This window comes from Physeter macrocephalus, chromosome 11 (genome assembly GCF_002837175.3).
Source record: "Physeter macrocephalus isolate SW-GA chromosome 11, ASM283717v5, whole genome shotgun sequence".
Lineage (NCBI taxonomy): Eukaryota > Metazoa > Chordata > Mammalia > Artiodactyla > Physeteridae > Physeter > Physeter macrocephalus.
The window spans coordinates 94158630-94186238 of NC_041224.1; the positions used below are offsets into that span (position 1 = coordinate 94158630).

General features: G+C 36.7%; 1 protein-coding gene across 6 annotated transcripts in view; it reads left to right on the plus strand.

The window, feature by feature from the left end:
- SPG11 (SPG11 vesicle trafficking associated, spatacsin) overlaps window positions 1–27609 on the plus strand; it is an 81251-nt gene that overhangs the window by 12019 nt on the left and 41623 nt on the right. For all 6 annotated transcript variants that reach the window (XM_007115993.4, XM_007115994.4, XM_055088265.1 and 3 more), the window contains exons 7-21: window positions 44–189; window positions 4163–4295; window positions 6700–6855; window positions 7264–7439; window positions 9338–9514; window positions 10388–10459; window positions 10749–10876; window positions 11196–11377; window positions 12107–12320; window positions 15653–15856; window positions 17177–17283; window positions 19299–19444; window positions 20583–20744; window positions 23049–23115; window positions 27276–27441. In XM_007115993.4, coding sequence (XP_007116055.2) covers window positions 44–189; window positions 4163–4295; window positions 6700–6855; window positions 7264–7439; window positions 9338–9514; window positions 10388–10459; window positions 10749–10876; window positions 11196–11377; window positions 12107–12320; window positions 15653–15856; window positions 17177–17283; window positions 19299–19444; window positions 20583–20744; window positions 23049–23115; window positions 27276–27441 — 2236 coding nt within the window. The remainder of the gene's footprint in view (window positions 1–43; window positions 190–4162; window positions 4296–6699; window positions 6856–7263; window positions 7440–9337; window positions 9515–10387; window positions 10460–10748; window positions 10877–11195; window positions 11378–12106; window positions 12321–15652; window positions 15857–17176; window positions 17284–19298; window positions 19445–20582; window positions 20745–23048; window positions 23116–27275; window positions 27442–27609) is intronic.

Sequence of the window (27609 nt, forward strand, 5' to 3'; positions counted from 1 at the left end):
TAACTCCTAATAATTTATTAAAGCTAACATTTTTTTCTTATAGAAGATGGACTCTCTCTGATTTTGTTTGGTTTGACTCAAGAGGAATTTTTAAATAGGCTAATGATCCATGGAAGTGCCAGCACTGTGGACTCTCTTTGCCATCTCAATGGTTGGGGGAGGTGCTCCATCCCCATACATGCGCTAGAGGTAACAGAATTAAATGTCTGTAGAACTTTGCTTGGTTATTTTCTGTCATCTACCCTTATTTGACTAACAATTTTGAAGATTCATTTAACCTAGCAGCAAAGGATCTGTAGCCTCTACCCATCCATTTGCTTAGTTTTGGCTGTTCTGTTACCCTAATTTTGCTTAGCAGTTTACCCTTTTTTGGCTTTAAAAGATAAAAGATTATAATAAACACTATTTAAGAAAAAAAAGTTACAAGAGTTGGAGGCAACAATAAGCTGATGAGAATAAATGAAGTGGAAACAAGCTATGGAAAGCTCGAGCAGGAGTGATCTCTTATTCCTACTCTATAGCCCCTCATCCTCTAATCCAGCTGTGGTAGTGACATACCTGAATTTATGTAGCATTTTATAGTTCACAAACACTTTTTATGCATTCTCTAAATTGTGCTAAAATAACCACATGCGATGGGTTGGGTAGTTTTTATTCATTTCATTTTACAGATGAAAAACGTAAGGCTCAGAAGGGTTGAGTGAGTGGCCCGTTGCCATACTAATAAGGCAGGGTCTAGAATCAATATCAGGGTAATTTCTACTGTACCACACAGCCCAGCAAGGTCGAAAACTGGAAGTTAATAATGTTATGTACCAGACTTTTTTTAGTGGCAGCTTTATTGAGATATAATTTACATAAATTAATTTAATTAAAATTAATAAATTAATTTAATAATTTACATAAAATTCACCTATCTAATGTACAGTTCAGTGGTTTTTAGTATATTCAGAGTTATACAACCATCCTAATTCCAGAACGTTTTCATCACCCCAAAGAGAAACAGCATACCCATTAGCATTCACTCCCCATTCCTCACAGACCCTAATTTCCAAACACTTAATCTCGTTTCTGTCTCTGGATTTGCCTATTCTGACAATTTCATATAAATGGAATTATAAAAAATGTGGCCTTTCATGACTGGCTTCTTTCATTTGGCATGTTTTCAAGGCTCATCCATGTAGCATGTGTCAGTACTTCATTTGTTCTTGATGGTGTCCTTTGAAACACAAAAGTTTTAAATTTTGATGAAGTTAGTTTACCTTTTTTTTTCGGTCACTTGGGCTTTTGGTGTCATATCTAAGAAACGAGTGCCTATTCTGAAGTCATGAAGATTTACTCTTATAAGAGTTTCACAGTTTTAGCTCTTATGTTTAGGTCTTTGATGCATTTTGATTAATTTTTATGTATGGTCAGTGGAAGGGACCCAACCTCATTCTTTTGCATGTGGATATTCAATAGTCCAGCACCATTTGTTGAAAAACTTACCTTAATATACTACAAAATATTTATTGTAGAAAATTTGAGAATGGGAGAAAAAAGAAAATTAGTCTCCTATAAATCTATTATTCAGAAGGAATAGTGTTTACTCTTAGGTTATTTCCTATAGTTATTTTTCCTAAATATTAATGTTAATAGATGCTAGCTCATTAACTTTCTTATCTATAGATAAATATTGTTTATTATTTCCATTTTATAGGTGAGGGAACACAGAGAGGTTGTGAATTCTAATACAGATATACTTGGACATTAAGCAGTAGCAGTAGGGTTTGAACCCAGGCAATGTGACTGTAAAGCCTCTGTCTTTATACATAGTGTGTCTATGTAGTGAGTTTAATTAGGATGATGTGGTATTACAGCATTGTTTTGGGCTTAGTCTCCCCCCACATACAAACGAGTGAATTTGTTGCGACTCAGGTATAGCCTAGTAAGTACTCAGTTTCATAAATGTTCCATGTGTGTGAAAATTGAATGTGCATTTTCAAGTTGTCACAATGGTACTTCAATCAGAAGTAGTTAGAATTTTCATACTTTCTTCAGTTTCTCTTAACCTCTCTTAACTCATGTCTTTGGATAATTCCTTTATATCACCCTTTCAGCTCGTTACTTCTCTTTTCAGCTATATCTAATCTGGTATTAAATACATCCACTGAGTATCTAGTTTCATTTTTTATTTTTTTAATTTCTCGAATTACTATTTGCTCATTATTTTTAAATGTGTTATTTTGACATTTTTCAAATTTATAGAAAAATTATAAAAATAGTAAAATGAGCATCCATTTACCTCTTTCCCATTTACCAACTGTTAACATTTTGCCACATTCGTTTTAACTGTATGTGTACTTCTTATTTTTGCTGAACTATTTGAAAGTTGCAAACTTTGTAATTTTTCATTCTCAGCACTTTAACATATATCTCCTAAGAGCAATAATATTCTTATTTAACCATACATAATATAGTTTTTCCTTTCACTACCTAGTGCAAAGGCATGGTTTGTTTATGGTCTCCCTCTGGTGGAGTAATTTTTCTAGTTTATCTTCTTTTGGAGATTGTCACTGTGCACAGACCCTAGGTTTATCCTCTCTTTTCTTCCTTCACACATAACTTTTACCAATACCTTTCACCTAGCCTGCCTGGCCTAGCACCCAGAACTTCAGCCCATTGATTCTCAGTGTGGTCCCCAGACCAGCAGCATCACCATCTCCTGCAGATTTATTAGAAATGTAAATTTTCAGACCCCACCCCAGACTTACAGAGTCAGAATCTCTGGGAAATAGGCTCAGCAATCCACATTTTAACAAGCTCTCCAGGTGATTCTTAGGCACAGTGCTTTAGGCTAGGCATGGGAAACTTTTTCTGTCAAGGACCAGAGAATAAATATTTTAGGCTTTCCAGGAAGATTTCTGTTACAAATACTCAGATATGCCATTATAGCCATTGACAATAGGTAAATGAACAGATGTGGCCGTGTTCCCATAAAACTTCGTTTACATACACAGACAGGAGCTGAATTTGGTTGGTGGGCCCTGTTTTTCAGCCCCTGCTTTTTTTAGGTCATCAGAGATTTGTTTGTACTCTCTGAGGATTTTTCTCTTTCTTTCCAGTTCAACTGAGCATTTAAAGGTATATTTTATAAACACACACACGTGATTGACCCTTGAACAACATGGGTTTGAGCTGCGCAGGTCTGCTTGTGTGATGACTGTTTTCAATAGTGAGTACTACAGTACTGCACAATCCAAGGTTGGTTGAATACATGGATGTGGAACCTCTGATTCAGAGTGATGACTGTAGAGTTATACATGGGTTTTCCACTGCACGGGAGGGCCAGTGTCCCTAACTCCTGAGTTGTTCAAGGGTCAACTGTATATATATTTTTAAATCTGTGATTTTTACGTGTTCTTTATAGAAAACTTTTCCTTAGATGCCTACTGTAGACATGGGAGTCTGTATTTAGCCTGCTTTTTCAGTTTAACTTTTTATCATACTGCTTTAACATTTTAATTCAAATAGACGGTAACTGTGAGGGTGATCCCTGAGTACCTAGCTTTGAATGGTGTTAGAATTACAGAATGGTAGAGCTAAAGCAGAACTGATGTTCAGAAAGGTTACAGAGACTTGCCCCAAGTCACATGGTCATTGTCAGAATCCTCACTAGAACTCAGGTACTCTTGCAAGATAAAGATAGCCTTGTGGGGACTTCCCTGGTGGTTCAGTGGTAAAGAACCTGCCTTCCAATGCAGAGGATGCGGATTCGGTCCCTGGTCAGGGAACAACGATCCCACATGCTGCGGGGCAACTAAGCCCGCACGCCACAACTACTGAGCTCACACGCCTCAACTAGAGAGCCTGCGTGCCACAAACTACAGAGCCCACGTGCTCTGGAACCTGCACACCACAGCTACAGAGCCCACATGCCCTGGAGCCTGTGTGCTGCAATGAAGCGCCTGTGCACCGCGATGAAAGATCCTGCATGCCTCAACGAAGATCCCGTGTGCTGCAACTAAAGACCTGACACAGCCAAAAATAAATAAATAAAAATAAATCTTAAAAAGATAGCCTTTGTCTCTTTGTGTTAGTACATTAAGTTGTAAAGTTTAAAAAATCTGTATCCCAATTTTTTTTCCTATTGTAATTTTTTTCTGATTTTCTCCCACCTCAGGCAGGAATAGAAAATCGTCAGCTGGACACAGTAGATTTCTTTTTGAAGAGCAAGGAAAATCTTTTGAGTCCATCCTCAAACTCTTCTGTACCTGATCAGTTTGATCACTTTCCATCCCATTTATATTTAAAACGTAAGTAGAGACTTCTACATTTGTATTTATCATTTTTCCTTTTTAATCACTTTCAAATTATTGTTGTGTTTTCTGATGACTTATTTATTTGCCAGGAGTCAGTCATAACATTTTATTTACTTTCTGGAATCTTGAGATAGTTGTGAGAATCTATAAATGTTCTTATCATATGTTGGGTGTTGATTATTCATATCCTGTACTGTGCTTTATATTTTTGGTATGCAAAGAAGAGATGATCTTTCAAATTCAAGAGAATTTTATTCGAAAGAGAATAAACTTCATTTGCAAAAATTTCCCGCTCTTGCAGTTGTCTGAGATATTGATGTATAATGGCAGTGCAGCTGGCTGAGTTGGGGACTGGGACGTGTTATAAGACTTTTCAGCCTGACTCTTCTGCTTTTTTGCTACATTAGCAACACTTCTTTTCGAGACTTTGGCTTTCATTTTTAATAAACAGGAGCTCTGCTTTTCTTCTTGGACCAGGTAGTCATGCAAATCCTCTCTTTAGAGGGACAGGGTAATAAAGTGTGTTTTCCCTTGTACATAAAGTTTTATAATCTGCTTTTTTTTTTTCACTTGATAATATGTTACAGACATCTTTCTTGATAATGATAGATAAACCTATTATTTATGGTGGCATAGAATTTCATTGTATGGGCTGTACCATAATTTACCCAACCAAACTCCTATTACACATTTAGGTTGATTCTAATTTTTGCTATTATTGGCAATGTGCTATAAATGCTGTGTGTTTGTATAATTTCACATATGTACAATTATTGGGATTAATTTCTAGATGTGGAATTCACAGGTCAGAGACACACAATTTACATTCTTAAATTTTTTTATAAATTATCCTCCAGAAAAGTTTCACCAAATTGTACTCTTTTTTTTTTTGTTATTGTTGGGGGTAGGAGTTTATTTTTTTATTTATTTATTTTTGCTGTGTTGGGTCTTCGTTTCTGTGTGAGGGCTTTCTCTAGTTGTGGCAAGCAGGGGCCACTCTTCATCGCAGTGCGCGGGCCTCTCACTATCGCAGCCTCTCTTGTTGCGGAGCACAGGCTCCAGACGTGCAGGCTCAGTAGTTGTGGCTCACGGGCCTAGTTGCTCCGTGGCATGTGGGATCCTCCCAGACCAGGACTCGAACCCGTGTCCCCTGCATTAGCAGCCAGACTCTCAGCCACTGCACCACCAGGGAAGCCCACCAATTTGTACTCTTAAGTGGAGAAAATGACAACCGACTTTTTCTATCAATTTAACGTTAGTCCTTACTGACAATGTGGATTAGAAATTTTCTTTTTTAAAAACATTCTCTTTTGTTTTGCGTGCAGAGTTTGGTCTCCTCCCTCTTGAATTGCTAACTTTTTTATGCTCAATTGTGTTTTTTTGGTTTTTTTTTTTTTTGCGGTACGCGGGCCTCGCAGTGTTGTGGCCTCTCCCGTTGCGGAGCACAGGCTCCCGACGCGCAGGTACAGCGGCCATGGCTCACGGACCCAGTTGCTCCGCGGCATGTGGGATCTTCCCAGACTGGGACACGTACCTGCGTCCCCTGCATCGGCAGGCGGACTCTCAACCACTGCGCCACCAGGGAAGCCCTCCATTGTTTTTTTTTAAGTCAGCTTGAATTTATAGAGAAAGGCCTGGTTTGTGGTGTTGAGGGGGACTCCCTCAATGATTATACGGTCATTACTCACTTCTGCTGTTGGGCGGTCAGTGATTACTCCTTACTCCACTCTCAGCTGCACTGCTTTTCCTTAAAGGGTGGGGATGGATCTGGAAACAAGAAGCATTAGGACTAACTTTACCTGCTTTCTCAGGGTAAAATCCATGTTTCCCATCATTCTCACACAGGTACAATTCTAGAGGTGGGGCCAATGCTAAGATAAACAGGAATCATTTTATTTATTTGAAGCTGGCAAATAGAGGATTCAGGGGCCTTGCTTTCACCTGTGTGTTTAAGAGAATGGTTTTGGAATCAGACAAGCTTAAATTCAAATTTTGTCTTTGCCACTTACTTTCAAATTAGCTTGGACAAGTTATTTATCCTCTCTAAACCTCAGTTTCCTCATCTGTGGAAAGGGGGCTATAACACCTACCTCTCAGGTTGTTAAATGGAATAAATGAGATAGCATTTATAAAACACCAAGTACAGTATTTAAAATATAGTAGTTGGTCAGCAAAATCGTAGTTACTAGTAGTACCAGTAAATGATGACTAGTAGTAAGTAGAATAACTAAAGTTTGCAAGTAATGAGACTTCATGAAAGTTTTGTGAGCTTTTCAAGAATAAGACCTTAGTCTTTGTCTTATGTTTTAAGATATTGCAGCGTGGTATTTCTGGATAGGTTAATTTTACTGGGAGTATCCTGGTGTTCTTCATGTTCCTTTCTTTGGTTTTTCCTCAGATGTGGAAGAGCTGACACCAGCATTGGATTTACTTTGCTCAGCAATTAGAGAAAATGATTCTGAAACCCAGAGCAAACACTTTTCGGAACAATTGCTTAATCTTACACTGTCTTTCCTTAACAAACAAATAAAGGAACTTTTTATTCACAATGAAGGTAAGAACAGCAGCAAAGAAGGGGATAATTAGCCCATTCTTATGTCAGGACAGAGATATAAGTGGTCCTATTGCGTGAGAGAGCATAAGCCAGGGAGTGCCATTTGCTTAGGTTGGGTAAAGTCAATGTGTAACTGAGTGAGTGAATTGGGTTTTAATACTGGGAAATTTGGCAGAAAGAACTAATCATTGTGAAGAGGGTGAAAAGGGTTATATTAAAACATGGACGTACTTGTAAATAGGAGAAAGCTCAGGATTTTTTGTTTGACATGAAAACGCTGAGTTTGAATTTTGCCATTTTGTAAACTTCTTTATAATTATAATAGCTCATTGTTTATTCTGTCTGCACGCGCACACACACACACACACATTTATGTATATGAAATTGGCACATTGGTGTTTTCCATAGAGCTAGATGAACATCTACAGAAAGGAGTGAACATTTTGACCAGCTACATTAATGAACTTCGAACCTTCATGATAAAGTTTCCTTGGAAGCTAACAGATGCTGTAGATGAATATGATGTAAATGAAAATGTCCCCAAAGTAAAGGAGAGCAATATATGGGAGAAGCTCAGCGTTGAGGTAAATATGAGTAATTATCACTTATTTGCCAGATTTAGAGGATCTGAGAAAACGATAGAAGAAACAGAATTTAGAATCTGTACGCTTGTGATTCAGAATCTTTGGCAAGGGTTTTAGGTGTTTTTTGTTTTTTGTTTTGCGGTACGTGGGCCTCTCACTGTTGTGGCCTCTCCCGTTGTGGGGCACAGGCCGTTGTGGAGCACAGGCTCCGGACGCGCAGGCTCAGCGGCCATGGCTCACGGGCCTAGCTGCTCCGTGGCATGTGGGATCCTCCCGGACCGGGGCCCGAACCCGTGTCCCCTGCATCGGCAGGCGGACTCTCAACCACTGCGCCACCAGGGAAGCCCGGATTTTAGGTTTTATAGATTTTTGGATCTCTGGACACAACTTCAAATTTATGTCTACAAGTTTCATTTATTTAATTCAGAACACAGATAGGCTCCCTCTTTATGCCAGATCTGCTTATTTGGATCCAGGGACAAACACCCAACCCCAAACTCATTGTGAACTGTCACTCCTTCAATGTCTAGGGCCTGGCACTTTGGACTTATGCATTCTGCCTGACCCTTGAATAAATCAAATTGCTGCTGTTGAGTCTATCTTAGGAAAATTTTATTTTATGACATTATTGCTTAGGAGTATATTCGAGTCCTAATCTCAGATTCTAGTTAAGATATTTTATAAATTAATTTTCCTGTATTTATCAACTTGCCTTTCTTTTTATAGTATAAGTTAATACAGCCAAACTCTGATGCTTTTTTCTGACTAGGGACTGGAAGAATTCCTCTAACCTCTTGGAGAGTGTTGGCATTGGAAAGACAAAGGCCAGAATAGCTTAACCCAGAGGATCAGAATTGATAGGGTTTGAAAGTTGATAAGGTTGAGATGCTGCCAGGTTCACAAGACTGCTCTTCTTGGGGTGGAAGGGTAGGGAAGTACCTGCTGTGACTGCATTTTCTGTCTCTTAATCATTCTCTAGCCAAAAATTACTTGATTTTCTTTCCACTCTTTTGGGCTTCTCTCTTCCCATCTCCTTCGCAGGTTTCATTTCCTGTTTTCCCCTCTTTTAATGTGCTCCATGGCTTCATCCATGGTCTTCTGCTCTTTTTACTCATGATCATTGATTTCTAATTTTGGGGGAGGTTACAGTCCACTTTGATGAAACCTGTGGACCCTGTCTCCAAAAACATGCATATGAATGCATGTTCTTTTTAAAATATATCTTCCTAAAATATATATATAATTATATCACCCTTGCTTTTAAGATCCTTCAGTGGCTCTGCATAAGTTTCAGGATAAAATCCATCTCACACACACATTGCCCTTTATGATGGAGCCTTTGCTTTTCTTTCAAGTCTCGCCTTCTACTCTCTTCAGCTTTTTCTCCAGTTATATTAAGTAATTTGGAGTTCTCTGAATGCTTGATACTGTTTCTTGCCTTTATGCCTCTGCATATAATATTCTCTTTTTGGAACACATGTTCTTTTTTCAAATAAACGTATGTAGCACATACTTATCTTTAAAACTTATACTTCATCAGTCATCTCTACTAGGAAACCTTTTCTTTTTTTTTTCATCTCTCTTATTTAAATGTTCCTTTTCTGGACCCTCCTCTCTGGAACCCTGGGATACCTATATCATCACCCTTATCACGCAGTACTATTAATCAGTGCTTTATTTGCATTTCTTCTACTGGTCTAAAACCTCCTAGAGAGCAGAGTCCATCTTTTGGTCAATTCTTGTCCCCTGTGCAAAGCCCCAAATCTAGTAGAAGGTTTTCAGTAAAAGTCCCTTATTGAGGTACTCAGTAAATGTATAAGTCTCATGTTGATAATCATAATAAGGTAATAAAAAGGAACTCAAAAAGCAAATATTTTTCTTCCTTCCTTCTTTCCTAGGAAGTTATTGCCAATGCCATTTTAAACAACAAAATACCAGAGGCACAAACTTTCTTCAGGATTAACAGTCATTCTGCTCAAAGACTCGAGGAATTGATTAGAATAGGCCTAGATTTGGTCTTTGACAATTTGAAAAAGAATAATATAAAGGAAGCCTCTGAGCTTTTGAAGAATATGGTAAGTGGCATAATCTGTTTGATCATAAAGTCTCTAATGTAAGATAAGTTGTCTTATGTATTTAATATAATTTCTGGTTGATATAAAAATTGATTTGTATTCATAGATGTGTCACAAACTAAGAAATTTGTGTAACTTTTACTAGGAAATTGTGACAGTAATACTGGGAAACATTCTTTGGTACTAAGAACTTTCTTGAAGAAATTTTTTATTGGAATTTCCATCATTTGTTCTATGTTAGATTTGGTACTTTGGTTAGAAGGAGACAGTGTTTCTCATAAAAGGTTTCACACATGTCAGAGCGTGCACAGGACCTCATTATTTGTTGGGGGACATTCTTTATTGTCTATGTGACCTCTTATATCTCCATTTGAACTTTCCAGTGGCTTTTACCTTTGCTTTGTGTTCCATGGTTTTACTTCATTTGAGAAGGGAATGTCCTAGAGGTGGGGTTCCTGGACAAAGCTGAGATCTGGGCCTCATCTGCGTGGTTGAGGTCTTGCCCACGGTAACTTTCTGGAAGTTCAGAGGAGTGAAACTATGTAAAGGTTGTTATTTACACAGACTTTTGTCTTCAAGTGAATCATCATAGCAGATAGCTGTAGTTTTGGTACTGTGGTAGCCTCGCATTACCCTAAATTGTTCTATGTGCTGCCTTTCTTCTGGCAAACAAAGTGCCTTAAGGACTTTAGGGATAGGCAGTAAATATGCATGATAAATGTAGACAATGAATGTTTACAAGAGCTGAAAAGTTGTGGAATTCTAACAAGGCATATGTCTGTAATAGAGTACTTCTGTATTTAACATATATTTATGTTCAAAATAGCTCCATTAAAAAATGTAAGTTTTCTTGATTTTCTCTGTTTACTTCAGGGCTTTAATGTAAAAGACCAGTTGCTCAAGATATGCTTCTATACAACTGATAAAAACATACGGGACTTTTTGGTAGGTAAAGGTGAGACTAAGTAGTTTACATTTTCTAGTAAATGTTGGTGAAACTTCAAAACGAATTATTTTAATATTCAGCTAATACCCAGTAAGTAAAAGTATGACAACTCTTTTGTCTTTTTAAATGATCATTTTGCATTTGTGGTAAAGGAAAATTTGTGCGAATACATACATTGCCTCAAAAATTCAAAACACAATTCTTAAATGATATTTAATATCATGACATTTGTTTTGCAAATGTTCTTGATTTTTGTGAGGTCACTGCTTTGATTACTTTTTATTCAAGGTTGAAATTTTAAAAGAAAAAAATTATTTTTCTGAAAAAGAAAAGAGAACTATAGACTTCGTGCATCAAGTTGAGAAGTTTTATTCAGGACATTTCCAAGAAAATATGCAGATCCAGTCTTTTTCCAGGTAGTCTCATTAGCCCCCTTTTTATAACATGGGAAGAATATTGTAGACAAGGCTTAGCTTATAACTGTTAGCATGGACTTCTTATGTGGAACTGAGCTTACATTCCTTATGAAGATAAAACTTGTATCATCTAGAAGGGACTTAGGAATTCCCTGTCATTTTAATATGTGCATAATCAGATATATATTTTTAAGATAATAAATACAAAATTAAGAGTATTAAATTTTGTGTTCCCCAAAAGAGTAGAACTTCTTGAGCAGAGAAAAAGGAATGATGCTTTTTCCTCCACAATTAAAAAAATTTCATATCACTCTTTTAGGTATTCGATAAAGGAACAAGATTTTTTCAAGCACAAGTCTGTTTTGGACTCATTCCTGAAATATGATCATAAAGATACAGATAAACTTAACAAGCAAGATCACAGAATTGTGTTAACTTGGGCTCAGTGGTGGAATCAACTGACACAAGAATCCATCCTTCTCCCCAGGATAAGTCCAGAAGGCAAGTGTAAAAGAGCCTAAAATCTGAACATAGTGAATGAGGATTAAATTAGGCATTGGTATTTGAATATTTTGGTGTGTCCTCATTTTAGAATTCCTTTTGGGAAAAAAATATATTCAGTTACTTTAAAATGCAAGTCATTACATTAAGCCCTTTTTCTTGAGGTTTTTGTAAGGGATTTATAATGAGATAGTGAAAGAGAAAAGTCACGTGGTTCAGTGAATTGAGATTTCAAGGCTAAGAGTTCTCTTCCCAGCCTCAGAGTGACATTCTGTGTTTTTCCAAATAGTCTTTGGTTTCTTCTTATTTAAACTGAGGATCTGTATCATACCAGGGCTCTGGGGAATAACTAACACTGGCAAACAGTGGTAATTCGTAGGGTGTCAAATTCGTGTTTATTATTACAGCCAGAGTTTTTATTTGTATTAAGGAAAAGAAAAGGGAAAAAGAGGGCTGAAAAGGTAAATGAAACACACAGAAAATTCCCAAGTTTCATTTAACCACTGTAGTAATAAGAAGAAACATTTAGCTCTTCCTCCAGCTGATATATTGATTATAAAATGAACAACACTACAAAAGAGGAAAATAGTAAAAGAAGCAGAGGGCCTGAATAATTCATCTGTTATATAGATATTTGTCCAGATCATCATATTTACTCAATTAGTGTTGAGTTTTGTGTCAATAATCATCATTCATTGCTATTTTAAAATTATTTTGTTCTTAATGTAGAATACAAATCTTATTCTCCCGAAGCCCTCTGGAGATACCTCACAGCTCGCCATGATTGGTTCAGCATTATCTTGTGGATTGGAGAATTTCAGACCCGGAATAGTTATGCCTCACTTCAGCAGAACAAATGGCCCCCTCTGACTGTTGATGTTGTTGATCAGAATACTTGCTGCAACAACTACATGAGAAATGAAATTTTAGATACTCTGGCCAGGTACTGTAAACTGTTGGGATGTGTAAAAGGAAGAACAATAAAATACAGTGGTGCAACTTTTCCTCTGAAATGCCATAAATCCAATGCAACATTGTTTCATAATATTGATATTTTAAAATTGAAAGGGCATTATTGTATATTGAGGTTTTAAAATCACATGCATTTAACATTAGGTAGTGAATAGGCTCTCAAATTCTAGATGAAGGTTCTTCCCAAAACACTGCATATGCTTTGGGGTAGAAATAGTAAGCTATCCATGGGGGTACAAGGACCAAGTGACAAGAGCTTGATATGAGGATACCTTAGTATCCTATAATGTTTCCCACTCTTCTCAGTACTATCACTGCACCCGTATGCCATGTATGGCCTTGAACTAAAGAGGACTGCTCAGTTAAGAAAACAGTGAGGGGAAGTGTCACTTGAAGTAATAACTGAAGACTTTAAACTTTTAATTCATTTCTAAAAATAATTGTTAGCTTGAACCATGTGAACTTGCCATTTGTAGAGCTGAAAAATGGTTGAATATCAGCAGTTTCATAGAGCTCAGCCTATCTCCCTAAGCTGTCAAAATAATGAGACTTAACATATTTGTTAATTTTTAAGTTTCTTAAAATTATTTCCCATGTATTCTTTTGTATTTATACTTATTGGGGAAGTATAACTGTACTTTCCTACCCAACTTAAAGATGTGGAGAGGGAGATCTAAAGAAGTTAAGAGCTTTGCCTAACCCAGTTACTTACAGGCTTCAGTCATTTTACCCCTGACTTTCTAGTCACTGTTCTTTTCATTGCACTAAATCCTTTTCTTCTTGTTCGCTAAAAGTAGACTTTTGTATAACTTGTATGCTTATCAAATATTTTGCTTAATACTTGATTGTTTATAAAGATAATATGTTTTAACATGAATTATGACAATAATGAATTAGTGAGATCTATATTAACAGATTAAAGGGAAAAAATCATACCACCCTGATAGATACAGAAAAGCATTTGATAAAATTCAACATCTATTTGTAATAAAACCTATTAGCAAACTAAGAATAGCTGCAAACTTCCTTAACTTTAAAAAGGTGTTAACAAAAAATCTTCCAACTAATATTATACTTAATGGTAAAACATCACAAGCATTCTCTTTAGATTTGGAACAAGACAAGCCTGCTATCAGTTCTTCCCAAGTTGATCTTTAGGTATAGTGCAATCTCAGTAAAAATGCTAGCAATGGATTTGACAAGCTGATTATAAATATTTATATGGAAATTCAGAGGGTCAAGAACAACCCTGAAAAAGAAGAGCTTGCCCTACCAGATATTAAAACTTACTCTAAAGCTATAGCAATTAAGACAGAAGAGTGAGCATAGAAACAGACTTTTTAAAAAAAAATTATTTTTATTTATTTATTTTTGGCTGCATTGGGTCTTCGTTGCTGCGCATGGGCTTTCTCTAGTTGTGGCGCGCAGGGGCTACTCTTCGTTGCAGTGTGCGGGCTTCTCATTGCAGTGGCTTCTCGTTGCGGAGCACAGGCTCTAGGCGTGCGAGCTTCAGTAGTTGTGGCATGTGGGCTCAGTAGTTGTGGCTCATGGGCTCTAGAGTGCAGGCTCAGTAGTTGTGGTGCATGGGCTTAGTTGCTCCGTGGCATGTGGGATCTTCCCAGACCAGGGATCGAACCCATGTCCCCTGCATTGGCAGGAGGATTCTTAACCACTGTGCCACCAGGGAAGCCCTGAAACAGACTTATATATATATATGCTCACCTTATATATGACAGCGGTGGCACTGCAGAACAGTCTTTTTTGGAGGAAAGAATAGTCTTTTCAACAAATGGGGTTGGGATAGCTAGATAGCTATATGGGGGAAATGAAATTGGACCCTCTGCCTTATATCATGCATAAAATCAATTCCAGGTAGATTTTAAAACCTAAATGTAAAATGTAAAAATTATAATGCTTTTAGAAGGTAGGGAAGAATACCTTCATGACCTTGGGAGTAGGGTGTGCTTTCTAAAAGGCCTGATGGGGCAAAGGAAGACAACAGTTACTGAGACCAAGGGAGCTGCCTGGCAGGAGTTGTGTCTCTTAGGGGAGAATGTCAGCCAACCTGCTGTCACCTCACACAGAGAGCGCCAAGGTATCCCCATCCTCCCTTTTTCTCTAATTCTTATCTCCCGATGGGAGTCTCCCATAGGAGACGAAACCAAAATAGAAACCTGAAGGCACAGGAGTCTTCTAGAGCAACCCATACAGGTGAGCCTCCAGGGACACAGAGCAGGAGAGTAGAGCTTGGATCTGGAGGGGAAAGATACCAGCACACATAGACATTTCACAAAAGAGGAAGCACAAATGGCCAATAAACATATGAGAAGATGTTCTTCCTCATTTGTAATCATGGAAATGGAAATTTATTTTACTAAAAATCTAGGAACAATGACCATCAAAGTTAGAGCAGATAAGTAAAATGTAGTATAATTGTACAGTGGAACACTGTATAACAATGAAAACGAAGAAATTATAGCCATAGGTATCAACATGGATAAATCACACAATGCTGAGTAGAAAAACAAGACAACAATATATCTAAGATGTTCCCTTCTTATATAAAGTTTGAAATAGGCAAAACCAAACCTTATATTATTTGGGGTTACACACATGGGTGGTAAAACTATATGGGTGAATAAAAGTAAGGGAATAGTTATCATGAAAGTCAGGATAGTGGTTACCTCTGAGGACAAAGCCACATGTAAAGGGGGAGGAATACACAAAGGACTTCTAGGTACAGTGTTCTGTAATCTGGGTGGTGGCTATGCAGTGTTTCTCTAAACTCCACGTAATATGTTCTCTATACTCCTTTAATGGTATGTGTGATGTATTTAACAGTAAACTTATAAAAAATATTTAAATACAAATTTCTGTTCTTTAATGGTTGGTCTATTTAAATTATTCTGCTTTAATTTCTTAATGATTTTGTTTGGATATTTTGGTGGATTCCTCAGTGTGTGAAGCATCTAGCTTCAAGACTTAACCACTGTTCCCTCACTGGGTTGTACAGTTTCAGTAAAAACAAAGTAATGGAGGTAGCTTAGTTTAGGTTTTTGAAATATTTAATATAACTCGAGACTGTCATTACTACATTAAAATACTACAGTGGTGCAGAAACCTTTATTGGAAACTAGCAAAAGATGTGTGTCAGAACATATTTATAGGGTAAGAATTGGCAGTATTAATTTGTAAATACTTACTTTTAACTAGTTGAGACTACTTAACAATGGAAATGATTTGGTCTGCTCTGAATATAGCAACTTTTTAACTTGCCATCTTTTATTTAAACCTGCCCAATAGGAATGGAATTTTTCTTACATCTGAATTAGAAGACTTTGAACTCTTTCTCAAAAGACTGAACCGTATTGGGGGCGTGATGCAAGATACCCTCCCTGTTCAAAACTATAGGTCCAAAGATGGTTGGGATTTCCATTGTCACTTCATTCTCTATTGTTTGGAACACAGTCTGCAGTATCTTCTTTATGTCTTTCTTGACTACTACAAGTGAGTACTAAGAATTAACTTGTCCTTGAGCAGGCCTTCACCTTCCCTCTTTCCATACTACTTCTGAATGTGACTTTTAGGAAAATATTAAGCATTCTCGTGAGGAATACTGATCTTTTTGAAGTAGTTCCTCCCACTCTAACATTTGGTACATCTTTTAGTTCAATACTGCATTCAACTAAATGCTTATTATGTGTTTTTTGGTGATGTTAATTCTGTAACATCTCTGTTAACCTTTTAAATAACTAGAAATTAGAAAGAAATGCTTTACAAGTTTAAAAGAGGGAGGATTCTAAAGGTTAACTTGGACTTCTTTGATATTTTCATTACCAAGCAAATGTTAAAAACTTTGAATTCATCGCCACTGCAAGGTATCTTAGAAATGCTCTAAAGTTTATATTTAGATAGACAGACATCAGTATATATTGATGTCTAAGGTCAACCTGTAGAATCGTATCTGTGGCCAGTGTTAATTGCTATTGGGTCAGTAATAATAAAAGTAGTAGTAGTCTCTAACATATGAGTGCTTACAGTGTTCTTGACACTAGGCTTAGTACTTTACATGCATTATCTCATTTAATCTTCAGAAAACCCTGTGAGGTGGTTACTTACTCCTCCATTTCACAGATGAGGAAACTGAAACTCTGAGAGAGACTAAGTGCCCTATTTAAGGCATACAGCTAGTAATTGGTAAAGCTAGATTTAATTATACTTATGTTTGATTCCAGAACCCACATTCATGTGCTAAGGAGAACATTTTTATTTTATTTTGTGTAGTAAAGACTAGGAAGTCAAGCAAAGGGTGTATTTCTTGTTCATATCATTAAGACTTACTTGAACACAGAAATGTTTTCCTCAAAGCTACTGGCAAGTGAAAGTTTAAAAGCTGTATTTTTTGAGGACCTGTTATGAGCCTTAACTGCTTAGTCCCAGCTTCTCTTGTAGTTATGTAAAGGTTTTCGAAAACCTCTTAAGTTTGAAAAAGCTAAAGAGCTTTTGTTGTTAAAAAAAACCCAATACAGCGTACCTTCAAGTGCAAAGATATCTGGTAATCTTATACAGAGTTGGTAAAATTTCATCACAGTAGGAAATACATTTTAAGTGATATTATCCCTGTCTCTAAAATTCTCTATTTCCAGATCATAAGGCATATGTAAAACACAACACAAGACTGGGATTATATTGTGTTATATTTACTTTTTAATTACAAAGTTCTTTTTTTTTTATGCTAGTTATCACCTGAGCAAACGTGGTTGTAATTGTCTGTCTTATCCTCTATGTTAATCAGATAGTTTTTTTGTTTGTTTGTTTTATATACAGACTTAATCCTCCAAATTGTCCCTTTTTGGACAAAAAAGAATTACATGAAGCTCACCCTTGGTTTGAATTTTTAGTTCAGTGTCGACAAGTTTCCAGTAATTTAACAGGTATGGGTGTATTGTATTAAATAACAAAACTTGCTTTGGATAAATAACTGGTCTGTTGAATGGAATTTAAATTGCGAACTCTTTGAATAAACTGTCTAGCTGTAGACAAATATTTGACCATAATCTAGACTCAAGCTTTATTTAAAAAGCAAAAGACCAAAAATGTTAGCCTCTTGACAGTGAAGAAAACCAGACTCGGAGCAGATAGCATGTGTGGTTATGTTGGATATCTCTTATCCTACCAGTTCATCACAGGTTCCTGCTCTTTGGTAGACTGAAACCCTGTTTCCATGAGGAGGTGGTCTGTCTTCCAAATGGCTGCCCTGAATCTTTCAGTAAGGAACTCCAATTGGAGTGAAAATAAATCCAGAGTATATGTGGGATTGTTGTGTCTTCTCTAGTGGAGCCAATGATGGAGAGCCTTGCTCTGGTTATAATCAGGTAGAAAAACCCTGTGACCCCTGAGGGCTTAGTGGGTGTTATTCTAGAAGTTCAGGAAAGGGGACGGGCCAAGCCACAACATAGGCAAGGAATGTCAACAGCCAATCTTTCACTGGTTTCTTTCCTAATGAATAATTTTTTTCATAATGTGGGTTGAGGTTTTTTTGGTTTTGTTTTATTTTTCTGGTGATCATAAAGTAACATGTTTCATTGTTAAAAAATAATAATAAAAAAAGGAAGCCACAAACAACTATCAAGATAACATCTCAATAGGTAGATAGCCTAAGTGAACAGGAAGATAACTATCCATAGGGAACTCTTGATATATTTTAATATATTTTGTTATGGTTATTTTCTCTATACTTTTTTTAAACCTAGTCAATGTTGTATTTCATTCATCCAACAAATATTTATTTATCCCCTACCTTGTGACAGTCTGTAAGTGCTAGGGATGTAACCAGAAACATCTATGTGTTTGTATATTGCGTTTTTTCATATAGTAATTATAACATAAGAATTTTCCTATGTTCTTAGAGACAATGACCATTTTATGTCTACATAATATTTCATTGTTTAGAAATACTCTAATTTACTGTCCTCTCATTTTTTTTTTTTTTTTTTTTTTTTTTGTGGTATGCGGGCCTCCCTCTGCTGTGGCCTCTCCCGTTGCGGAGCACAGGCTCCGGACGCGCAGGCTCAGCGGCCATGGCTCACGGGCCCAGCCGCTCCGCGGCACGTGGGATCCTCCCAGACCGGGGCGCGAACCCGGTTCCCCTGCACCGGCAGGCGGACGTGCAACCACTGCGCCACCAGCGAAGCCCCTGTCCTCTCATTTTTTGACGTTAAGGCTGTTTTCAATTTTTCCTATTATAAATAATAATCTTGAGTATATTTGAACATAAAATTTTTGTGCTTGTTTCAGATTATTTCCTTAGCACAGATAGGTTCCTGGATATAAAATTCCTGGGTCTGGGGTTATATGCATTTTGAAGGTTCTTGATATAAGGCTAGATTGCTTTCCAGGAGGGTTACACCATTCTTTACTGTAAGTCCCAGCTTCTGTGCACACTGACCAGCTCTGTGCTTGAGGATGAATATTTTTTAAAATCATTGCTGATTTGATAGGTGATATATGGCATCTAATTACTATTTTAATTTGCATTTCTTTATTGCTAATGAATTATATATTTTTATGTGTCAGACATTTATATTTCCTTGTTTGTAAAATGGTTATTTCTTTTGTCCATTTAACTGTTACAGTCAGTTTTTTGGGCTTTTGTATTGGTATGAGCTCTTTGTTGAAGGCATTAATTGTTAGGTTGTCATCTGTTGTTGATTTTTCCCCTTGTTCATTACAAACTTTCAATTTTCTTTGTTTGAATGGAAGTTTTTATTTTTATGTGGACAACTCTTTCTTTTTTTCCCTTTGTGACATTTTCCCATTACTCTTAAACTTAGAAAATTCTTCTTACTTTGGATAGAGTTAAAAATTAATTTTCTTTCTCAGAATTATGTAATCCTTTGTTTAGTATTTCTCTCTCTCAAGGAGAAAAATGTACTCTCTTATTTTTCAGATCCCAAACTGATCTTCCAGGCTAGCCTTGCAAATGCTCAGATACTGATTCCCAGCAACCAGGCCAGTGTAAGCAGTATGCTATTGGAAGGACATACCCTCCTGGCCCTTGCTACCACAATGTATGCCCCTGGGGGCGTCAGCCAGGTATGGACAGCACTTTTACCTGTTATGGCAAAATAGGACTGATTTTAAATTTAGCCGAAATATTGGTGGATTTTCTAGGTCTCAGCTGATGTTAAAATATAACCACTTACAAGTATTTCATTAGATTAAAGAGCATAAAACAAGGGTGAATTTTTAAACTTTATATCATATCCTCTTAAGTTGAAAGGAGACTGCTGTAGTCAGCCCTCCATATTCGGGGGTTCTGCATCCACAGATATGGAGGGCTGACTGTACTACAGTATTTTATATGAGGGACTTGAACATCCTCGGATTTTGGCATCTGTGGGGGTCTTGGAACCAATCCCCTGTGGATACCAAGGGGCGACTGAATGTTGTATAGCGATTTTTTTCCTGTTTATTTGTTTTCTAATACTCCAGGTTTGTTTTCAGGATAGAATCAAGATCTAATTGCTCCTTGGAGTAAGTATACTTTAAATCTGTGACTTGGGAATTACTCTCTGTTATTTGACCTCTTTGAGAGTTAAAAAGGAAACCATAATTTTTAGCTACCCTTAAAAACTCTTTTGAGGAATCCAGTGAAAAGTTGCCCATCTCTGCTTTTTTGAAAGTATAGTGTGACTGGTTAGAGGGAACTTAAGAATGCTGTTAAGCATCTAATCTGCAAAAGTTTGTTACCTTATATAAAAAGTATACCTTAACTTCATGGTTATTTATTCTTCCTGTTTTTGATCACCTGTCAGAAATCAGTCAGAATAACTTGAGACCTGAGAGGAAAGGACCTAAGTTATCTAGTCTAATAGGTTTTTTTCTTGTAAAATATTTACTATTTAATATCTAAAATTTTTAAATATTGTAGTAGAGCCTTTTTTCAAACAGCCTTTCCTTATGCAGTTTGAAAACCACTGATCTAGCTGAACTTTCTAATTCTGTAGATGAGGAAACTGAAGCCTGCCTGATATTAAATATCTAGCCCAAGGTCATACAGCTAGTTTGTCTTAGAACCAGAACTATTGGCTACTGACTCCTTGTCCAGTGCTGTTTTCACTACCACCTATTATATCAAGCTAATCTTGTTTCACAGGCTACTTATGAAAAAAGGACTTAAATTTGGAGAAGAGAAAAACATTATTCTGTACCATGTTATCTTTTTATTTAGGTTGTTCAGAATGAAGAAAATGAGAACTGTGTGAAGAAAGTAGATCCCCAGCTACTGAAGATGGCATTAACTCCTTACCCCAAGCTTAAAACTGCTCTCTTCCCACAGTACACTGCCCCTAGTGTCCTGCCACCAGATATTACACTCTACCACCTGATTCAGGTACAGTATTTAGGAGTATCAGTCAACGTTCAGCCAGGAAAACAGGAACCACTCTGGGTCTTCCAAATGGAGGCCATTTAATATAGGGAATTACTTAACACAGAATGATAGCAAAATGGAGAAACCAAACATGTGATGATGAGACAACCCAAAAATTAACAAAGAAGGAAGCAGTCAACACCTCTATGCAAGAAAGTGGTGTTGTCTGAACCCAACAGCTGGAGCCTCTCTGGGAGCGAAAATCACAACCGGGCTACCTACTGGGAGCTGGGATGAGAGGGTAGGCCTGGAACCATGCAAGAGATGCCCTAGAAAACAAAGAAGGGGAAAATATCTTGGCTTCTCCCCTCTTGCCACCTTTAATCTCCCATGTTGTCTCTAATGGCTGAACCTATCATAGCTAGAGGGCAAGTGAGTTTGGGAAATGCAGTTCTCTGCAATTCAGGGCAGAACATGGGAAAGGTAGAAATGGATCTGAGAGCAGACAGATAGTTGGCCAGCATACTTCTCTGCTGCTTTCATTGAGAGCTGCTTCATTCTACCACTGATAATTTCTGTCTCTTCTCAGTGAATAGGGCTGTTTATTTATTTAAGTCACCTTTAGGACAAAGACCTCTTTAAGAATGTGAGAGACTTCCCTGGTGGTCCAGTGGTTAAGAATCCGCCTTCCAATGCAGGAGATGCGGGTTTGATCCCTGGTCAGGGAACAGTCAGCTAAGCCCGCATGACGCAACTACAGAGCCTGTGCACCTCAAGTAGAGAGAAGCCCACGTGCCACAACTAGGGAGCCCACGTGCCGCAACCAAGACCTGATGCAGCCAAAAACAATAAATTTTTAAAAAAACAGAGCTATGAACCCTCTACCCAGAAAAGTTGCACATCATTTTGCTTATATTTCAGAGGAATTCACAGATTCCCTGAAACCTATCCAGGGATGCTCAATTAAGGACACCTTCTTTTGCTCATTTCTCATTTCAAAAGGCTTTTTGCTTTTTTTCCTGGGTACAAATATTCCTATAGTGTCTTCAGTTCAATCTAAACTCTATAATCCTATGAAGGTACAAAACTTCTCTTACTCTAATGTGAAATTTTTTAGGGTACAGACTGGTGCTACTTAAAAATGTGGTCCGCAGGCAGGTGCCAGTCCATGAACTGCTTGTTGCTGGTATGTGTCAGCAGGGTTGGTTTTTTTTTTTGGTGCGTTTGTCTGTTTTGTTTTGTTTTTATGTAGCAAGACTTTCTCAAAGAAGGAAGCAGTAAGCTAGATTTATATTTATCACAAGCTTCTTATCTCATTGCAGATCAGCACTTTGAGTAACATTGGTATATAAACTAGATATAAGTAGATTATATAAAAACATAGTTTTAGTACCTAAAGTGGATTCAATCAGCCTGAAACATAAGAGGTTTCAGGTTGTTCTTTGTTCTGTTTTCAGGTTGACTGAGGCAATTTTTTAGTCCTGTTATTTTAGGAAAAGTATTCCTTCCTTAATAGACCACAAGATTCTCCCTTAATTTAAAATTAAAGCTGCTTTGGAATTCCATGGCAGTCCAGTGGTTAGGACTTGGCACTTTCACTGCCATGGCCCAGGTTCAATCCCTGGTCTGGGAACTAAGAATAAATAAGTACATACATACATACATGCATACATAAATACATAAATAAAATTAAAGCTGCTCTTTTCTTAGCCATCCAGATCTTGGCCTAAGAGTTGTGTCATCTCCTATATCCCTCCCACCATCTATTTACTGTCTTTGCTAAACCTTTGGCCTACAGATTTCAAAACAGCCAGCGCTCCTTGCTCTCAAACCTTTTCTGACTGACCTGATCTTAGTCGGCTGTTTTTTCTTTGCTGTTGTTATTGATGGTTTGGTCATCACATTCCTTTAACCCTTGATCTAGTTGTTTCACTCTTTCCTGACCTGCCTCAGCACACCTTGTTGTATTTACGTGGTAACATTTTCTAGCCTCTTAGTCCTCTTGCCTTTTGATTCCAAAGGACTTCTAAAGCCATTTTTACCTTATAATTGATGCTGGTTCTACCAAAAGAGAGTATACTTTGCAGACATAGTTTGAAGTGCAGAGAGTCTTTAAAAGGAACATAGCCAGTTCTATTTTTATTAAAATAGAAAAATGTCTCATATGCTCTGTGTTCAAAGAATTTTTGTCTAGAAAGATAAAAGTTTTTAATTGCCCTGAAGAAGGGAAGCAGACTGCCTGTGAAGCTCTTTCATATGATTTTGTTTACTTCACTTTAGAATCAATTAACTTTTAACTCTGATTTGACTTTTCCCCTTTTCCAGTCATTATTGCCCTTTGATCCTAGCAGATTGTTTGGCTGGCAGTCTGCCAACACACTGACTATAGGAGGTAAGTCATTATGGATTCTTCTTGCTTTAGAAGCATTTCAGCAGTGTTGACAGAAGTTCATTTATGTAAAGCCAACCTAGTTTCCTCCCTGCTTTCTATTTTAAAAATAAAGGCACATTCCACTGGAAAACATTTTCTTTTTTCTTTTTTTTAAATTGAAATATCGTTGATTTACAGTATTGTGTTAGTTTCATGTGTACAGCACAGTGATTCAGTTGTATATACATTCTTTCTCTGATTCTTTTCCCTTATAGGTTATTGCAAAATATTGAATATAGTGCCCTGTGCTATACAGTAGGTCATTGTTGGTTATCCGTTTTATATATAATAGTGTGTATATGTTAATTCCAACCTCCTAACTTATCCCTCCCCACCTTTTCCCCTTTGATAACCATAAGTTTGTTTTCTGTGTCTGTGAGTCTCTTTCTGTTTTGTAAATAAGTTCATTTGTATCATTTATTTAGATTCCACATATAAGCTATATCATATGATATTTGTCTTTGACTTATTTCATTTAGTATGATAATCTCTAGGTCCATCCCTGTTGCTGCAGATGGCATTATTTCATTGTTTTTTATGGCTCAGTATATATAGATATATCACATCTTCTTTATTCATTTATCTGCTGATGGACATCTAGGTTGCTTCCATGTCTTGGCTATTGTAAATAGTGCTGCAGTGAACTTTGGGGTGCTTGTATCTTTTCTGATTATAGTTTTCTCCGGATATATGCCCAGGAGTGGGATTGCTGGATCTTTTTTTTTTTCCCACTTATATTTATCCTTTATTCTCATAAATAATATTAAGACACTCTCTATGTTGAATCAGCTATGGAGAATATTAAAAAAAAAACAAAAAGCTCTCACTGGATGTATGATGCCCTTCCTTAGATTGGCTTTTACATTCTGAAATGTATATAGAAGAGTGTATATAATGTAAATGTATGGTAAAAATAATAAAATGAACAGCAGTGTACCCTCCACCCGGCCTTTTTTTTTTTTTTTTTTTTTTAATTTGTGGTATAGTTGATTTACAATGTGTTAGTTTCGGGTGTACAGCAAAGTAAATCTATTATACATATACATATATCCACTCTTTCTTAAATTCTTTTCCCATATAGGCCATTACAGAGTATTGAGTGGAGTTCCCTGTGCTATACAGTACGTCCTTATTAGTTATCTATTTTATATATAGTAGTGTGTATATGTCAATCCCAATCTTCCGATTTATCCCTCCCCCCCTCCCCTGCCAATTACCCCCTGGTAACCATAAGTTTGTTTTCTACATCTGTAACTCTATTTCTATTTTGTAGATAAGTTCATTTATACCCTTTTTTTAAGATTCCACATATAAGCAATATCATGTGATATTTGTCTTTCTCTGTCTGACTTACTTTACTCAGTATGACAATCTCTGGGTTCATCCATGTTGCTGCAAATGGCATTATTTCATTCTTTTTTATGGCTGAGTAATATTCCATTATATATATATGTAACACATCTTCTTTATCCAGTCCTCTGTTGATGGACATTTAGGTTGCTTCCATGTCCTGGCTATTGTAAATAGTGCTGCAGTGACCATTGGGGTGCATGTATCTTTTCCAATTATGGCTTTCTCTGGATATATGCCCAGGAGTGGGATTGCTGGATCATATGGTAGCTCTATTTTTAGTTTTTTAAGGAACCTCCATACTGTTTTCCATAGTGGCTGTACTAATTTACATTCTCCCCAACAGTGTAGAAGGGTTCCTTTTTCTCCACACCCTCTCCAGCATTTATTATTTTTAGATTTTTTATGATGGCCATTCTGACTATAGTAAGGTGATGCCTATGGTAGTTTTGATGGAAAACATTTTCTAGGAAGCTGAATTGAAAACATACTGTGAGTTAAAAGTCATTGTATGAGGTCACTAGTGGTTTACTTGCTGGGGAATGTAATATAGACCTTCTGCTTAAGTTTCTCCCTTTCCAAAAATCCTTGTTCACTTGCACTATAGTATAAAGGTTAAGAGCATAGGTGTTGGCATTAGACAAATCCTGGCTCTACCATGTAATAGCTGTATGACTTTGGGCAACTGATTTAACTTCTCTTCAGTTTTCTATAAAATAAGGTAAGTGACAGTGTCCACCTCACATGTTACATGAGAATGAAAGGAGACAAGGCATTTAAAAAGCTCTTGCAGTTCCTGACACATGGTAAGCACCAGATACGCACACACTGCCATCCTCTCTAGACCATAAAACTTTCCCTGATTTTTTTTTTGTGCTGTTCTTAAACTCTTTTTCTATTTCTTTTTTACTTATTTATTTTGAATTAGCCTTTAATATCATATTACCTGTGGTGGCTCTGCCTATACTACTCTAAAGGAGGCTTCAAATTAGTACTTTTCACATAATATATACCCTGTAATATATACCCTGTAAATATTTATTGACTTATGTAAAAGTGCATTTTCTAATGTGTCAGTTTTATAAGTTCAAATTTCAATATATTGAATTTACCTAGTGCCTAGTGCAGTGCCGGGCCTATAATAGATATTCAATCGATATTTGTTCAGTGCAGGATAAAATAGTGCTTATTGCATTTTCAAGTGAAAATACTCATTCTAATCTCAGTGAGGTTACTGGAGAGTAGACAGAATCCCCTGTACTGTTCTAATGGCTCCAACTCCATCAGTTAGCCAGAGTCCTGAGGCCCTGGTGGAGATGGAGCACTCTGCTGGGTACATAGAGGAAGTTGAAGGCATGTTCCCTGCCTGATTTTTAGAAGTTTAAAACATATTTGAGGAAATAAAGCACAAATTAAATGAAACAATTATCATGAAGACATAATACGGATTTTTAAAATTGGAGAGTTGTATTTAATTAGAATGTTGACTTCTTTTATCATATGGTTTTACCACTGAAAGTGGCCACAAGACACCTGCATGGTGATTTGGCTTCTGCAGCAGGCCAGAGAAAAATTTCTCTTCAGGTAGAATTTTCTCTTATACAAAATCTACATACTAGCCACCAAACTACTAAAAAATCAGGGTCTTATTTGAATAAAAACTCAAGTTTATTCATTCAGCTTTATATGAGCTCAGCAAATATTGAATGAATGAATGGTTTTATATGTAATTGTAAGTTACCAGAGTCACTCTGATACAGATAAGGCATGTGACAGTTTTTTAATCTCAAAGGAGGTATACTTTTAAGTAATAGCTTTGTAAGATGACAGACTCCTCTAAAGTCTTCAAGTCCTGTTTTTTTAATAAGAGCTAAGTCACAATATAAAAAGTCCTTGGAGTTCCATGGGAGGGATACAACTTTATTTCAGAAATAAGCTTTGAACTTTGAAAATAAGAGCAGATGCACTGTTAACAGTTCAAATGTTGTTTTGTCTCATTTTTTTAATAGTAAGCGGTTAAGAAGCAGTTAACTGCTTCTTATCAAGCCCTAACTTTATTTCATACCAACTTTTCACATCCAAATATCTTTTGACTTCGTATTTTTCTAAAAAGATAAAAAAAAATTTTTTTCTGCTTTTTTCGTGGGCACAGAGGAACTTTGAACTACTCTGCTGGTCTTGGAAAGTTGGTATCATGATGTAGATAATAAGGTGCCCTATGAATCCAACATCAGAAAGTACAGGTAGTGATAACAAAAGTTTATTAGGAGGGTATTAATATGGAGAAAAGGATGTTCTTCTCAAAGTATTTGTTGGAGAAGGGTACAGTGAGTTGGCCTTGGTGAATAGAGGATTCATATAAATATGAGATGAAGGGATTTCATTGTGTAATGAGCTGCATGAATGAATTAAAAAGCTACACTTGCAAATCATTAGCAGAGATTTTGTAGTTAAAGGGTTATTGCCACTGTGAACTTAATGGATCATCAGATACAAAATTAAAGCATCTAAAATAACAAGTAGGGGAAAAGCATAGTTTATAAGTTTTTATGCAGCTTCTCAGGTACACATTTTTGTATAAAATGAGGGCTACCTCCCCACATTAAAATAAAATTATTACATCTTGGTGGTTCAAAGTGATACACAGTGGTACAAAATGATTATAGCAACCAGTTTTCTTTTACCATTGCAGAGTAAAATTTTCCACATGCAGATCTGAAATTAATCATGGTGAGGTGTAGAGGATTAATACTGCTTCACTTTCCCCCCAGATGCAGCGAGTCAGCTCCCACATTTCTCTAGCCCTGACCTGGTTAATAAATATGCTATAGTGGAACGTCTGAATTTTGCTTATTATTTACATCATGGACGACCATCGTTTGCGTTTGGTACTTTTCTGGTTCAGGAATTAACCAAGAGCAAGACCCCCAAGCAGCTGTGAGTACTTAAAACATAATTTGTACTCTTAATAAACGGCATATCTGTGTACTTTTACACATGCATAAAAAAACCTATAGGAAACATACCACAGTTAGTAATTATATTTGACTGGGGAATTATATATATATGTATTTTTTCATTTGTGCTTTTCTGTATATCCCAGGT